Genomic DNA, 17,488 nt, shown 5'->3' with positions numbered 1-17,488 from the left:
TCAACAATGAATTGATGAATCAAATAATTTACCGCTACCTTTTAATAGCAGCCAAAATCAGTGTCTGCCTCGCTTAGGATAATAGTAGAGTTGGCCCTAACAGCTTTTTAAAAAATTGTGCCTAGCAGTGTTCCACAGATAGACTTCCTTTTAAGGAAGAGTTTGATTCATTCTTTCTTCCTCTTTTCTTAAGGTCCAGGCACAGGAGAAACAAAGCCTCATTCTATTTAAAACATATTTTCAACACTCTCCATGAGTACAGGAGGGAGGGAGGCTACAGAGAACTTCTGCACATTTTATTGCGAAGACTCCCATGACTGCCTTCTTACACACTCACAGCTGGCACTGTCTGATCTTCTCTCCCTCCTGCAGGGAGCTGGCGTGTGAGGCTGCCCATGTTCAGTCTCAAACATAGCAAAGAAGCTCCAGCAGCCAGTTTATCTGCTTAGTTTGTCTTTGTCCAAAAGAAAGAGAGAGAAAGATTGAGAGAGAGAGAGAGACATAAACCTTAAAAGTATGCTCAACTATTCAATTTCTTTCGGCTTATTAAAAACCATCGCTCTCGCTCGCTTGCTTTCTCACTCTCTACCCTGCCCCCCACCCTTCGTTACTTACACCAACATTTCTTTCATCAGTTCTCATGAGTGGCCAGCCCAAGGCGGATTGGCCTGTTTTCACCAAGGAATAAAAGCCCATTGCAAAAGAGCTACTTAACTGTGACCAGAGTTTCAGAAGTGCTAACAGAACAAAAGAAGCGCTCCAGTCATACAGCCACTTCTCCGTATATTGGTTTGTTCCTGAGACCCGCTTCTGTATAATTAGCAGCCTCTCTTTTTTAATCTGCAGAATGACCTAATGCATCAATACTTCAGATGTTATAAAGAGCATTCATTTGCATCCAGCCATCACAAATGCTATTGCCTCTGTGCCTACAGAGTCTGTTATATTAAAAAAAAAAATCCCTCCAAGCATTTGGTACAAATGAGGCTAAAAATATCCTTTAGTTTTCTTGTATGTCTGAGCAGCATTAATAGGAAGTAAAATTCCTTCCTTTTGCTTTCATTCTCCAGTGTGGCATCTCTAGACAGATCTGCTAATTTACATCTAAACTGCAATAAATTGTTTGCTTCTGAGACACACAGAAGTATTTGTAAATCAAAGGGATAGCATGCATGCAGAAAGATCAAATGACACCACAAACCTACAGCAAAAGAATTAATGAAAAATGTACAATAAAAGGCCAACACTCCCCATCTCTGTTCACTGTGGAGAAGATACAGTGCAGACTGTCATTCTGGAAACTGGCTAAAAAGTGAGGTGTCTTCACTCAAGTAAGTTTGGCAACACCACAGTGTTAATTTCAGCTAATACTGAGGGTGGATACTATGGTGTAACTGCTAGGAAAGCTGGTCGTCCTGCTAAGATGGAAGAGGCATTCATCATCATCATCATATCAAGAAATTTCACACATATTTGCATATTATGTTATACTAGTCAACAGTTGGACAGTGTCATCAAAGCTACCAACGTGAATTTGACCAAACTCTGGGAGGCAGTGGAAGACAGGAGGACCATGGGGTCACGAAGAGTCGGACATGACTTAATGACTAAACAACAACAACAACATACCAGTCAATGGTTTTTATAACTTTGATTGACTATGTCTGGTATTTTTCAATAATAATAATAATAATAATAATAATAATAATAATAATAATAATAATAATAATAATAATAATAATAATAATAATAATAATAATAATAATAATACTAATTGTGTGCCATTAAGTTCTGACTTATGGCAACCCTTTTCAGGCTCTTACAGGTAGACAGGGCTCAGAAGTAGTTTACCATTCCCTTCTTCTGGGGATACTCTGGGACTGAGCAGCTTTCCCAAGGCCACACAGGCTGGCTCCACTCACAGGAGGCACAGTGGAGAACCCCCAACCTTTGGCTTTGCACCAAGATATCTAAACCACTGATCTATTCAGCAACTAATAAGCAACCTAGGAAAAGGGTGGTAGTGACAGTAAGATTATTCTCCCCACTTGTGAGGGTAATAACACCTTTGCAAAGTGCGATCATGCACCTCCCTCAAAAGCTCATCTTGTAGGGCAATCAATCCCGTCTCTGTGTCATGATGTGGATTGAATACAGACTGGAAGGGATCAAGGGCATCGATGTCCTCCAGGAGTGCCTGTAGCTGATCGACCACTGCCCTATAGTACAAAGATCTTCACCATGATTAGAAATCAAAATAATACTGGATAATGGATAATGTAAGCTTTGGAAACCAGTGCTTATCTCCCCCCCCCCCTTGTAATAACTGAATCATTTTTTAAAGAAATGAGAACACTGCAAACTGCTTAAGATTTCCCTCCTTTCCCTCTCTATCTTCTTCACCCCCACACACAAAGATTTATTTTTTCCTACCATTTTGGACCACTCAGGGTGGCTGATAGTAATTAAATCCTGTATAATAAAATACAGCAGCATTCAACAAAAGAAGGACATAATGGTACAGAGACATTTCTGACAGAGGAAAAGAGAAATGGAAAATAATACCAGGTTTTAAAAGCCTCTAATTTTTTAAACCCATAAAACACACATGCATAGAAAGGAAGAAAGGGGCTTTCTCACAGCAAAGAATTCCACAGTTTTCCACAGAATTCCAGTTTCAAAGTTCTGAAAAAACTGTTGTCATCATCAGCTAAGCTTCTACCTTAATAGCCAGGATACAAAGATGGGCCTCTCCCCTACCCTCTTAGAAAGCCATTCCCTTGTAAATTTGCATTTATTTCAAAATTTACATTATTTACTCTGCTTCTTCTAGTTATCAAAAGTTTTTTTTTTTTTTTTTTTTTTTTTTTTTTTTTTTTTTTTTTTGGTTAGGCCTACACTACAGCAATGGGAAATCCTGTTCTGGTGGCCATCAAACCATGGAACTCAAACCTCCAAGACAAGTGTTGCCTTAAGAGATGAGAACACTTTAGGAAACAATACATAAAGCAAATCCAAAATGCTGATGTTCAACACTGTATTCAACACTGTATTTTTATACTACTATTCTTGCAGCTGCAATATTCATGCACAACAGTCCGTGCATGGTTTACCTGCCCAAGGTATATCATTCCACTGATGACAGGCATATTTTGCAGGAAAGCACTCCCACCAGATTGGCCCAAACTTGGAGAAACTCTCACACCAGCATCCCACAAGATACACCTGTGACTGCTTTAGTAACTGACTTTCCTAATTTGAGTTTATCCTACTAGGTCAAAGTCTAAGAACCTCTGACCAACAGCCTCAAACAAATTAGTTTAACCAGACATCTGCGCAATCCATTGATTGCTCTTATTTATAACCCCCTTGCACATCCTCTCAAGCCCTGCTGTCTAGCTGAGATATTCATTACAGGTACAGTTCTTTCCACAGGAAACTCTGGAAAACATCTTAGTGTGTTTGAGATCATTTTAACCACATGCTCCAATATCCTTCAAATGTAATCTTTTTTGTGCACAAAAGATGCAGTGGAACCTATCCTCAAGTACGTATGTTTGTCATCTAATGACGTGATCCATTCATAATTTCTTGGAAGGGCTACGAATCTGAAAAGGTGATTATTCCCAAGTAAATATGCACAGAATTGCAGCTTAAAGGTTATTTTTATGGCTTCCTGCTTATCATGACCATTTCCTTTTTGAACAGACATGTGGCACAGATTATCTTAAATGAAGAGGTGAGATTTAACTCTCTTGAGCTCAAGAAAAACAAGCAGACTTTGTGTCTTAAGACACCAATTATAGAAGTCTAAAATGAAAACAGAAGAAGTTGTAGAGGCATAACTAGCCATTGCTCAAACGATGGGATTTTGCAGGGTTATTATTCAACTCTATGTCTCACATTTACAGGAGCAGAAAGTCATTTCAATAAAATAATGAAATATCTTTCTTGTTTTATTAATGACTGGTTCAAAGTTCTGAAACAATGAGTGAAACAATGGTCATGTTCACACAAAATGATAAACCAAGATTCTGCTGAAGCATGATTTCCTCTGCATTAACCACATGCTGGTGGTGCACAGAACCCAATATTTCCTGCTTAGCTTCTTCCATCAGTGTACGCATTGAATCAATGGGAATTTGATGAGTAAATTTCTCCATGAATTCCATTTATTCAAATTGACCTACTCTAACTGCAATTTAATATAAGTCGGTTAGAGTAAGCTCATTTGAATCAATGAAATTTATGGAGAAGTTGACTCATTAAATCCCCATTGAAGCCCATTCTATAGGCCTACTCTAGTGCGATTTACTATTCAAAGCAATATGATTTTGGCCATTGTCAGCTAGGATTTACCAGCATCCTTTTTTACTGTCTTCTTTAAATGAAGTCACAAGAAAAATGTTGCTAAAGAATACAAATCAAGAGAATTACACTGCAGTTTTTTTCTGGACTGTTCCATTCTGTCTCCCAGCCAGAAATGGGCTGATGTTCAAATCCACCTCTTTAATGTTTTTTTAAGAAATTGATTCTTCTTGTGTATAGAAAACTAATATAACATGAAGAAAAGATTTTCAAACACATTCCCTTCTAATCTGTGAGGGACTTTTCTCCCAAATAGGAGGGACAATTTAAACTGTAGACTGGAATGGTATAAGGCAGCTGAAGACACACCAGCTGACTCCCTGGCCATATATTTCAGTTTCAGGAAGAAAAACCGACCCACTTAAATGCATATCCAGCACCAGAAACCTTCAAGCATCTTCCAAAACAGATGTGGTAACATGTCAGCTAGTGTTTGGAAACCAGGCCCTGGGTATCCGGAAGTGTGAATAGATGGCCAACTTTATGGCCTGTGTGAACTGCACTTGAAATTAGGTCAACTAATAAGGTAAAAACATCATTAATGTACAGTACAGTCTTCTAAAGATATGCACTGAAAAGGTAGCTAAAAACACAGAGATACATATTCTGCTGTTGGTACAACAATATCCTCACATAACTTTAGAATCTGGTGTTTTTAATGACTGGACGTTGCACAGCTATAAGACAATTTTGCACTGCCTGGGTTTTTCAAAAATACTGTTCTTAATCTTTCCAGATAGCAAAAACCCGTGTCCACAAGAGGTATGCTTTTGCTATCTGCTTGGTCCCACTAGCTTTCCTAGATGTTCCTTCTTCTATCAGTTAAAGTTTTGGAGATTACACTCAAAGCTCTTGCAGTTTATTATGAGGAAGGACATTAAACATCATGATACTTCGTTCCAACTCTGCTACTACAGCTTGAATGTTAGAATATAACAAGAAGAAAATGGAAAAAGCCCTTAGTGACAGTGATAATTACCAAGGTCGTAAACTGACCTTGTTTTCTATTGGCTTGATTCAAGCAATTTAATTAGCTATTCTTCTCTTTATGAAGAGTCAAACCACAGTAATATTGTATGGGATAATGAACCAGAGAAAAGATACATTATGGGAATTATTGGTTATTTACTATGAAGAAAGTGATGTATAGCCTTTTCACGGGGGTCTGGGAGCAATGAATTGATGTTTCATACCTTTACGTACTCCATAGCTGGGTCCACAGCATTCTGGTCTCTGTAAGGGAGAAGCACACGAATGAGCACCATAATTTCATCTGATTTAAGAAAAAAGTCAATGCTATTCATGCTGAGAAAACAGCATGAATAGCCAGTCAAAACACAGATGTCAGGGAGACTTTGTTAATTTCTATTATCCTGTAACTAACATGTGATGTGCATGAACATGTTCAGCTTGTTGCACTTGCTTTAAGTCAGATTCAGACACAATTTGCACAACCACCTTCAAGGCCTATTTCCAAATAATGATCATTTGCGAGAGACAGGATGCTTGCAAGGCCAAACTAGAAGACAGACAAAAATCACTGCTTGATCGCTGGCAGTGGTCTCCTTCCCAGCAGTTGGGAGTATGATAGTGATTTTTGGCTACTGAATGCTTTCCCCCATCATGATATTTTTAATAGAAAATACAAGCTGCTCCATTCTAGTAAAGGAGGCATTTTGTTTAAAGGTACGATGAGATGTAGATTGTTATCCTTTTTGCCCTGTGTCTTGAGAACTCTGAGAGCTGAACATGAATAGCATAGAAAAGAGTAGCATTTTATCACATTTGTTAACCTGCATTTTGGCATAGATCTACACCTGATGAGTGATAAAAAACTTGGCAGGAACATAGAGACCACCTAGCTATCTCAGGAGTAGTTCGTCTGTATGGAGACACAGATTATGAAAATATCCCAGGGCAAATTCCACCTCATCTCAAACCAAGCTACTATCTTGGTCTGCATTATCTTGCCAAGTAGTGAGGAAAAATACATTGTAAAGAAAAATTACAAAGTGTGAGATGAAAATCATGACTCAGTGGGATTTCCAATACACTGAATATTAGCAGAGACAATAGGATGTGGTTAGGGTTTCGCCAATCTCTGTGACCGGCATCTTCAGAGGACAGGAGCTAGATGCCGGCCACAGAGACTGGCAAAACATTAGGAAGAAAAACTTCCAGAACATGGCCAAACAGCACAAAAAACCTACAACAACCATCAGATCCCAGCCGTGAAAGCCTTCGAGAATACATGTTAGCAGAGTCTTCACTGCAGTACTTCAATTTAACTGTGCCATGAGACTCTGTTCCTAATAAAGAATCGTTAGGCAATTCCAGCATTCTTTGGAAGATTATTGAAGTAATAATAAATCGGTTTTACAATATTAATCAGGATATTAGGATACAAATGCATCTATCCTATGAGGGGGACTGGCTAGCCTAGGAATACAATGCACTTCACCAGGCTAGGAAATCTCCAGAATTTCAGGGGCTACCTGAAAGGACCCTAGCTCTTGGGTGGCCACACTCACATGTGGGTCTTGCCCCTCCATTGCCCCTCAAAATGGTTCTCATTTAAAAATGCAGATTTTATTACAGAAAATCCCCGCTTAGTATCCGCTAGTCATTATTTTTCAAAACATTACAGATGTTTTAAAAAATGGGGTACAGGGTCCCTGCTGCCCACGGGTCATATGCATTTACCATTGTGATTTCCAAGATAATCAGATGATTGTACTTCATGGTAAACACATTTATAATTGTTCTGAACTATTAGTAACCCTCCAATGGACATCTGATAGGCAGACTTTAGGCTCGAGACTTGTTATCAAGCTACAAAAGCTTTGTCATTTTCACTGTAGCTAATCGAAAAAGAATTTCATTTCTTCCAACTTTCCTGCTTGTTCAGAAACTCCACAGTCTCTATAAGGCTGTAAGATTTACAAGTAATTCTTAAGCTCATCTGGTATGGCAAAGACACTGTCATTGCAAAGTGGTTGTCTCAGTGTTCATATGATCAGTTCCGCCACCTTTCCTTCTAAATTACTTTTAAGTTACTTTTAATTTATTTTATGTTGCTTTTGTGTATGTGTACTGATATTTACTTTTCATTTTTGTACAGTGATTATGCTTAGTGTTTTTACATTGTTGTCTATTATGTTACTATGTTGTTAATTTTTAAGCGATCAGTGAAAACATGTTTTTTCAGACAGGCCTTCCTGGACCTTATAACAATGTAACACAGGGTTGTTTCAGCATTTATATCATCAGTTCTGCCACCTTGCCTTTAAAGTACTATACCTTAAATTATTTTTAGTTAATTTTATGTTGTTTTGTGTATGTGTTTATTTTTATAGCCGTTATGTTTACTGTTTTTAAATTTGTGTTTATTATATTATAACATTGTAAACCACCCAGAGTGGCCTTGACAGCCAGATGGGCAGTATACAAGTCAAATAAAGAAATAATAAAAATACATAAATGACAGATGTGTTACATGCTGTCAAATCGACTCCAACTTATGGTAACTCTTTTAGGGTTTCCAACAACACATAAATACCTGGAAAAAAACAGAGAGAACGGCATGTAGTACTGTACATGCTGTTAAGTCAACTCCAACTTATGGAAAAATCTAGTAGGTATCTGAGATATTTAATGGGTGATTTTACTGATGGCATACCCTCCAGTGAATTTCTGTGGTAGAATAGGGATTTGAACCCAGATCTCCTGAGTCCCAAGGCAACCATCTATCCACTACACACTATGCTGGCTCAGCTTTTAAGTATTATTCTAAATATTTAACAACGTTTATGGAGAGGTTGCAAAACAAGATGGTTTAAGGTGAGTTGAACCTTGGGCCTTTAGATGTTCTTGGACAACAATTCCCAGAAGCCTTCACCACCACCTCTGCTGGCCAGGATTTGTGGGAGTTGAAGTCCAAGAACATCTGGAAGCCCAAGGTTGGGGAACCACTGCTCTAGGATAGAGGTCAGGTTGAGAAACAAACCTGTTTTCATGGTAAACCTGGAATCTTCATCGGCATGGTTAATGCTAAGAACAGTTATGCATTATAACACCACCAGACCAGATGCAAGTGGACCAACCAATGAGTTATATATAACATACTAGCTAGTAACCTAAATAGTTAGCTGGATAGATAGCTAAATATCCTACATAAGGGCAGATAATTAAATGAGTTCCATGTTGTGGTTGAGGTTAAAATTGGTCTCACAGCCTGAAAAGCTGAGGAGAGCCTGAAATTTAAAAAGTTGCTTCATAGGTTTGCAGTTCACACTTTGTAACCCATAATAGCTACAACATCAGTTTGTGTGCAGGGATGGGGAACCTCAGTGGAACCATGGGTCATTTTTCAAAACCGCCAGTTGCCTAAAGGGGTGGAGCTAAAGAGAAGGTGGGGCAAAAGAAGCAGAGTACGGCCGAAGAGGATAAATTTTAAGTTAAAAAAACCCCACAGTGATTATGCACTGTGGAATTTGCTATACAGTAATGGCCTAAATCCTATTGTGAGTTCCAACTAGAGTAGATCCACTGAATCAACTGCTGAACAGTAAATGAACATTTACGCACTGCTTCAGTGCAGCTACTAATAGATTTCTGGCCAAAGGGTTTTAAGTGGAAAACAGGTGTCGTCCCCACCCTCCCATCAGTGCACCTGCCCTACCTTTGATCTTCATGGAGAGCCACATGGGGGCTTGATGTCAGAATATAATTTACACACGTAAAGTCTGACAAACTGACCTGTAATACAGCGCTTTAGTGTTTCCAGTAGACAGGGTTGACTGTTTTACTAAGTTATTTTTATTGCTTATTTTGAGAGGCATTCTAGAGAGTTACAGAAATGCTGTTGTTCCTGCTATTTCACAGTAACCTGAAATAATCACCTTGCCAACCCCAACCCCATATACTCTTTGTCTCCTCCCATGCTGCCAGGTCTGCTTCTTTGTGTGAGAACCTTCTCCAAACCATACTTCTCTCAAGATTATCCAGTCCTCTAATTTATTCCTCTAAAGACACAATGCAAAACAATAAAAAAATAAACAAACCACCACTGCTGTTCTCTCATCACCAGTTCTAATTACTGGTGTTTATGGGGCCACTAGCAATAAACTAACAGGATTACAAGTATATTCAAACACAGCTGCATATGAGACTTTTTGTGGCCACTGCAGCTGAAAGCTTATTTCACTACCTTAATACATTGCCTTTCATCTGGAGTTACAAAGACCCTGGTTAGAAGGTATTTAACTTTCTGGAGAAAGCCCACAGGCTTTTTGCCTACAGGATGTATGCTTTTCAGAGGATGCCCTTCTACTTTCATGGGACTAAATTTAACTAAATGGAGGTTCACAAGTGCTGAGTTTGCACTAGATGTTTGGCTTCCCACTGATCAGATAAGCCTTATTACCATGTCAACAAAGGAGCATTTGATGTGGAGAGCATCTCATTAGCATTAGAAAGGAAAAGCTGTTTCATTCTTTGGGAGATAAGAGAACCATTGTAACAAAAAGTTGCTTCCCATTTAAAGAACAGCATTAACTTGTGAACTTACTTGGGTGACATCATAAGCACTTCTGACCCTGGAAGGAAATCAGTCATACAGTAAAGCTACTTACCTTTGGTGCTAACTTCAAGATGCATTTACATTATTCTTCATTTTAGTACATTTTACACAAATAGATACTCACAAATATCCAGACCTAGCTTTCAAATGTTGCAGTTACTTTTAATAAGGGGCTTTGGCTCAGTAAGCAGCATGCTGAAATAAAGCACAGTTGTTGTGCTGAATCCAGAAAATAAGGCTCAAAATGGATAAGATGGAGGTTTCAGCGATGACATTGGTCCCAGTATGCAATAAACATACAGCAAATGTGGGTTGGTACCTTTATGTTAATTCTTATGAGGATAACTATACAGTGGAGCATGTTACACAGTACTAATCTTCAAATGCACACGATGGTAACTTTGGATTTTTGTTTGTTTTTTGTTTTAATGTTACATATACAGGGTTATGGCCCGAGGAAAGAGCTGGCAGGATCTGATCCAGCTAAAAATCCTTGTCTTAAGCCTTACACTGAGTTTTCAGCTAGGTTACCGGCAGTTGATGGAGGCTGAAAACATCTTCACCAAAATAAGCGTCCTGTTTAATCAGGACATTCCTGTACAGTATTTTAAACATGAACTGAGCCAATAAACCCATACCCTATTGTGTGCAAGATAGGGTAATAGAAAAGTCTTTCCAAAGCAGAATATTAAAGGGAGCTAAATTCTATACAATTAAATCAAGATTTCCTACTATATCTAAAACACTTTCAAATATAAAACTTTCATCTTAATTTTGGAAAGGTGGTGTCAGGGCATTTGTGATAAACAGGTCTTCAATAGTAAGTGAAAGAACAAGGCATGTGGTTATGACAGATGTAAGTTCTTTCATACTTTCAGTGCATTCATATCCAGAAATCTCATTAAGCTCTGTGGGACTTCTCAAATGAGTACGTAGGCTCCAGCAACAGCCTGAATTTACCGGTAGTTGTTTTAAAACTTTCTGCAAGCTAACTAGCTGGGAGCTTCCATCAGTTTAGATATTTACAGCCACAGATAAAGGGAAGAACTGGGCCAAAGGTTTAAGTCCCACTAGTTTTAAAGCATTTAAACTATGGGACTTCAGAATACTTCCCCTTAGCAGCATCATGTGCAAAGGCTATCAATGCCTTTTATTGCCAGACAGATCTTAGAAACAGTCTTGTTTACATTTCTCTATTTTTAAAAGGTCTATTTCAGACTTCTTGGCCTGAGTAGACCCATTTCACATAAGTTGTTTAAACTGCACTTTTCATGTAAGTTGTTTAAATCAGAGGTTGTCAACCCCCGGTCTTTGGCCCGGTGCCAGTCCACGGCCTGAGCCGGACCAGGCTGCGGAGACAGACCTCCTGCCCCCTGCAAGCACTCCCCTCCCCACAGCTGCTTTGCACACGTGTGTGCGTGCCAGCGCCAGCATGAGTGCTCCCCCACCCCTTCATGCATGCGCCTGTGCACCTGCGCAAAGGAGTGGGCAGAAGCACAGGCGACCGTGCAGGCGCTCCTGCACATCTGCGAAGGGGTGAGGGAACGCTCACACCAATGCTCGCAGGCACAAGTGTGCTCCCGCACCGCTTTGTACATGCATCCGAGAGCACACACGCCGTGCAAGCACAGGGGGGTGCCTCGCCTTCCTCAGAAACCTAGCCAGTCCGTAGTCCCAAAACAATTTTCAGAACAAAACAAGACAAAAGTAATTTCCCCTAGATTTCACTGTGGGCAGATCCTCTTTCATCTTCTAAGAATTTCACAGCAGGGCTCCAATTAATTATTTGTGTTCATTTAAAAGACTGGAACAACTACACATCTCTTGAGATCAAAATGTATGCTTTGGTATACTAACTTTTTCTAGATTAGTTAATAAAACAGCATGGTCTTCCAGAGCATGGTTCAAGTGTGCAAGCACTAAACTTCTATCATGTACTAGAAATATTACCACTAGGTAATATTGTTAATTTGGCTCTAGTTGGCTCTGCCTAGTGGTTAGACTAAATTTTAACCCTAATTCCCTGATAGAACCTCATGGATTATTGAGTTTTTCTCTTCCCCAGCTAGAAAGGAACTTGGCTGTTTCAAAAGAAGGTAATATATCGTGAGGGACGAGGCAAATGCAAACTACCTGTTTGAGGAGCTGGGGTGATATCCAACACCAAGAGCTATCAGGGGTGTAGGTTGAAAGCCACAACTCCATTGCAGTATGTGTGATTTCTTATTCACCTCTAAGAAGCAGACTTGGCACAAACATCTGCCATAAATTTTTGAAATGCTCATTAATATTTTTCTGCACTATCCACAACATATTAGTGAATGCCCAGAAGACGCTCATGATCCACAAAAGCTTGCTGTTTGATTTTTTTTTAGTGGTCTAATAAAAAGACCACTAAAATTATTAGTGGTCTAAAAAAAAGACGATTAATATTCCTGCATTTGTGTTCTTCAAGGACCACACAGGTTTGGCTTTTTAAAAAAGAAAATATGTTTTGCTGGAGTTCATATCGGCACATACGTGTGCACACCCTTCCCACCTAAGAATTTGGGCCTGAAAACTGAAAAAGTATTTCTCACCCCTACACTCTGATGAAGTAGACTAGGATCCGTGGTGCTGTTAGGGCTGCATCACAGAGTAGAGCTGAACCCTCCCAGAGCAATTGAGTTCACAAATGCACTTTCCTAACTGTTGTCCTCTGGATTCTCCCCACCATCAGCAATAGTGACTGGTTGTATGAACAGAGCTTAACTGATTCACTAGATGCATACTGACTGACTATATGACTTGCTGAGTGGCTAAATAGACAGCTCTGTCTTCCAACTTCTGACTGGAAAAAGGCAGAAAAAGAACTCTCACATAGAGAAGCTTGGCTCTCTTCAAAATCCTGAGGCACAGAGAGGAAAGAATTGGTTGCTACTGAATTGACTGATATTTACCTAGTCCAGAAAGGTCCCTCCCAGCCAAAACCTCTTAAAGGCAGCATACCAGGGTGCAATAATTCAAATATCCCCAAGGTTGGCAGCATTACTGATTAGGATTTAAATTAAATCTGAATCCAAAAATGAGGATATTATCTCTCTCCACCTAACAGGAATGCTGGTGACTCTATAAACCAGAAATGCAACCGTCCACACTGTACTCATAGGAAACTATTTGTGGTTTACACTAATAATAACCTGAATTTTTGTACTCCGATGAAGAGGGGTGATGTCATATTTTAAAAATGGTTACAAAGGAAATTATTCATGCAGACGGGATCTAACCTACACTCACTCCCTTCACCATTCACTTGAAACCTCTGACGATGGAAAAGAGGATTGGCAAATCTCCTGAAGCTCAAAGGAGTCTGCCTGGGGCTTAGTAGGTGAGGGAATGAGCCCACCCCACCCACCCCCCGGCGTGCACGTATCACTCCACAAACCTAGCCCATCCTGTGTTGAGTCAGGTTGGGTGTAACTCTAGCTGGATTCAAAAATACGATTTATCGTTTTGTGCCTTTCTAAATCCATTGCTATCTTGGTCTTTTAATTAGTTTACAAAAGGGATGTAGCTTTCTGAAGGACTGTTATTGTCTGAAACCATTGGCTTGAAGAAGGACAGGTGAAGCAAGTTCAGTTAAGTTGCACTGTGTGGACCCGACAGGGGACAGGATGAATGAGGATAGGAAAAAATCTACATCCTCACCAATACATGCCCTTCTTGGAGAAAAGACTAAGAGAAGTGCAAGAGAGAGTAAGACAGAGACATTGGATAAGCGTTGTTGCTCAAGAATGAGTAAAAAGGAGAAATATTCGAATACGGATACTCAGGGGGCTTAATTTATAATGACAAAGTATACATGCAAGTAAACTCATCTGTAAAGGATCAAAAAACAAATTCTGTCTTGCTCTATAGCAGCAACGGCGAAGCTATGGCACGCGTGCCACAGCTGGCACGCAGAGCTCTCCCTGTGGGCACGCGAGCCATAAGTCACTGGATCACTAACCCCCGGCAGCCATATTTGAGGAGGCGGCTGCAGCCGTAGCACCCCAACAGGCAGTGGGCACTGGCGGCAGCTGGCCGGCCGAGCTAAAGGTGGTGGCAGGGTTGGGCATGACTGGAGGCAGATCCGTGCCCGGGATTCCCACTTCCGCTGCCGCCATCACCACCCACCACCCACTGGTTTTTATTTTATTTTATTTTATTTTGCAGTTTGGGCACTCAGGCTCAAAAAAGGTTCGCAATCACTGCTCTATAGCATCCTGGCAGCAGTGCCAATCACATTGGCAAATGCATATGCATCTCAAAAAATGATCTGGCAGGCACAGCTCCCATTTAGATCACTGGCAATCTGCCCAATCATCTGATAAGGAGGAAGCAACAAAGGATTCAGTTCCCCTCTCCATTTTGTTGCTCAACAGAGAACTAACATTATCTCCAGTGATTAGATCAGAGCTACACGAGAGTATTTCCAGAAGTGCATGCAGACAGCTGATTCAGGCTTTTCTCTTCTGCTAATGAGTAAACATTTACATATATACTGAAGTCTGTTGACATTTTGAGTGCGGTAATGGCCCATGTTATCAATTCACTTGTTCCCAATAGTTGTTACTTAAGCTTTATAAAGTCCTTAGACAGATGACTAGGAGAGCAAGGAGCAGAAATCTTATTGAATGTAAGTCAGAATCCATCACAAGACTTATTTTCTGTCTCTGAGGGAGGCAAAGAAATCCTACATCTCTGTCATCATTGCATACACAGACTACCTCCGTCACGAGAGCATTTATAGACGGCAAAGATTCTGCCTAATGTGGCCCTTGAGGTGCGTGTGATGGGCAAACCTCTCAAAGGGCATCTGTGATCAGTTTCCATTATATTTTGCAGACCCCAAAAAATCATGTACATCCATGCAAGTCTGAATGCCGTAATTATAACAAAATGAAAGCTGAATGAGCTAGAACATTTATTGCTATGAATGCTATGGGATGTAAGGATGCCGACAAACTACTGAGATAACTAAAGCCTATTCAGTCTCATTGCTGGCCTGGCTTTGGAATGGAAACAACCTAATTAGCTCTCGTGAGTAATGTACACTGAGAAATGGAGAGCAGAGAGGAAGAGTATGACAGAGCTGGTTTCCTGGGACTTCTTGATGGAGTTGAATACCATCAAATACGGTATATTTTCGAGTCACCTGGACAGACTGCATTTGGGAAGTACTCTATCATTGTGACTGCCACTCTTCATGGAGATACAATCCCAAAAGGTATGTTGGAGGTCATTGGCTCTGCCCCATGGCCTGGATTTGTCCCCTCAGTGTTATTTAATATCTACATGAAACCTCAATTGTTTCCATGTATATTTTGCTTTACATGTTTGAACTGTATTTTAAAACATCTGGATATTCTCTTAAAATCGCTTTGTTATATGACCCTTCCAACTGCACAATATGTATCTTGCAACCAAGCTTCCCACATTTAGCCCCCCCCCTCATGTCCTGCCACGTGTTCAAAGTCACAAACGTAACTCCCTTTAACAAAATAGTCATAAAGTTTTCCAGAATGTAATCTGGACAAATTTGTATCTCTACATTCTAATGGGGTGGTTCTTCTCTATCCACTGTAATTTTTGAAATACCTTTCCTCAAGCATCTGATACTGAATGATGAGCTGACTGGGCCATTGTAAGATAAGGAAAGAATGTTTAAAGAAGTTTTTAAAAATTGAAACCAAGATACACAGGTTAACTAAAGGACACTGTACATTCCAGAAACCCACTTGCATTTTTCTTCTACTGCTTCTCTCTCCTTTTCCATGTTCTTGCAATACTTGTTAATTTATGTTATGTGGGGTTTTTTTTAATTGCTTGGGGGGGATTGGCATTAACCTTTTCACTCTAAGACAGAGTTTAAAACCAAAACACTATAAAATGTTAGAAGTATAATGTTTGCATTTTTAACTCTGAATAACAGCTAAAATGATTTTTTTCCTGTTCAAGGTACTGAACACTGTAGTTGTATAGTAAGATTTACAGAAACAAAACAGGAGAAGTTCCATCAGGACCCTTGTTGTTGGCCAAATCTCCTGAACAACATGCTCAGAGGAACGACTATTTCTGACAAGAAGTAAAACTTTGTACACCTGTTATACAACTGTAATTTGCTTAACTCTGCTACAAAGCATGTCTAAGGTGCTGCCTATGAATGTGATCATAAACTGCAAATATTCCAACAATATTTTTTTCATTGTGTTCTCTGCGTACTGGCAGAGGAGATGGGCCTCAGCGATGCAGTCCACTTTTCAGGATACTTTGCTCCTTAAATGTGACGGACGGTTTGCCAGTACACAAACAAACTCACAGGGATTTTTCTCCATCATTTATTTCTTCTTGTCTCTTTAAGAAACATAGGAAGGGTAGCAACAAGACTAAAAATTATTCAGCTTTAATATTTATTTGCATCCCTGCTGGAGGGAAGCAATTCCAGTAACAGCCAGGAGTTGACATCCTTGTATACCTGCCACCTGTCAACAACCTTGCCAGAATCCTCTTTATCATTGTTCTTGTTGCCTGCCTAGTTCACATCTCCAGATACTTGAATTGTGGTAAGTGCAAAGAAGGGGAGAGGTCTCCACTTGCCTCACCCTTTCCCTGTGGTGTCTAATTAGTACAGGACAAAGGATAAACAATGGCAAAGAGGTGGGCCCACTCTGGAAGAAGACCCACTGAGAGTTTCTGAGCAGAAGTCCCACCCTCAACATTCAGCCTGAAATGCCTGGAGCTCTCACAGCCGGACTTTTGTGTAGAGTTATAATTGTGATGCATTAGGAAGGGCAAAGCAACACATTCAGGTAGAGCTACGGAAAAACTGCACATTCCTAGTAGAGTCTGTTTAGGTAGAAACCAGGCCACAGCAGTAAGTCAAACAGAGACACAAAGACATACTCCTTGGTAGGTATATAATTTTGGGTTCACATAAAGTTGTGAGTGAATTGCATTTCTTGGCACATTGATTATTCCCCAGGGACACTCTTAGGACGCAAATATAATAGGCCAGCTAAAACCTATGTTTGCTATGCAAAATGTCAGCCCTCATTTCAGTTAGTATTTAATGAAACTGCACTCCTGCCTAAATGTGAGGGAAATCACCACTTGTGTTTACAATAAATAGAAGCAAAGGTCTATTTTCCGGCTTTCTTGGGAGCACCCACGTGCAAGCTTTACATACTACACCAAAATAAATTCCTTAAGGTAAGACGTGTAAGAGAGCAACAGAACATCCTTCTTCTGATCGTATCTCAGCTTTGCATGCACCAGCTGAGTAAAGAGCAAAATTAGACAGACAAGGCAGTAAGTTCACAAACCAGCTCAAACAAGCAGTCACCCTCTGATAAGATTCCTAATATGATACAAATGTCTGCTGATCCTCTCATATAGACTTGACTGGTTATTAAGATCTTTAGAGGAGGCCCTGTCTTCAGAAGGGAAATATCAGAAAGTGGACATTCTAAATAGTAGCGTCCAACTATGGAACTATTTCCCCTAGATGGTAGACTCCTG

The 17,488-nt window shown here is 39.9% G+C and overlaps 1 protein-coding gene across 7 annotated transcripts in view; it reads right to left on the bottom strand.

Annotated features, from left to right (window-relative positions):
* Nucleotides 1-17,488, bottom strand: part of BCAR3 (BCAR3 adaptor protein, NSP family member) — a 193,659-nt gene that overhangs the window by 58,000 nt on the left and 118,171 nt on the right. For 6 of the 7 annotated variants that reach the window (XM_078391780.1, XM_078391779.1, XM_078391781.1 and 3 more), the window contains one exon: nucleotides 5,562-5,601. In XM_078391780.1, the coding sequence (XP_078247906.1) occupies nucleotides 5,562-5,601 (40 nt within the window). The other variant, XM_072997979.2, reaches the window with a different exon arrangement.

This window comes from Pogona vitticeps, chromosome 4 (assembly GCF_051106095.1).
Source record: "Pogona vitticeps strain Pit_001003342236 chromosome 4, PviZW2.1, whole genome shotgun sequence".
In the NCBI taxonomy this organism is placed as follows: domain Eukaryota; kingdom Metazoa; phylum Chordata; class Lepidosauria; order Squamata; family Agamidae; genus Pogona; species Pogona vitticeps.
This window is presented reverse-complemented; position numbering and strand designations above follow the sequence as displayed.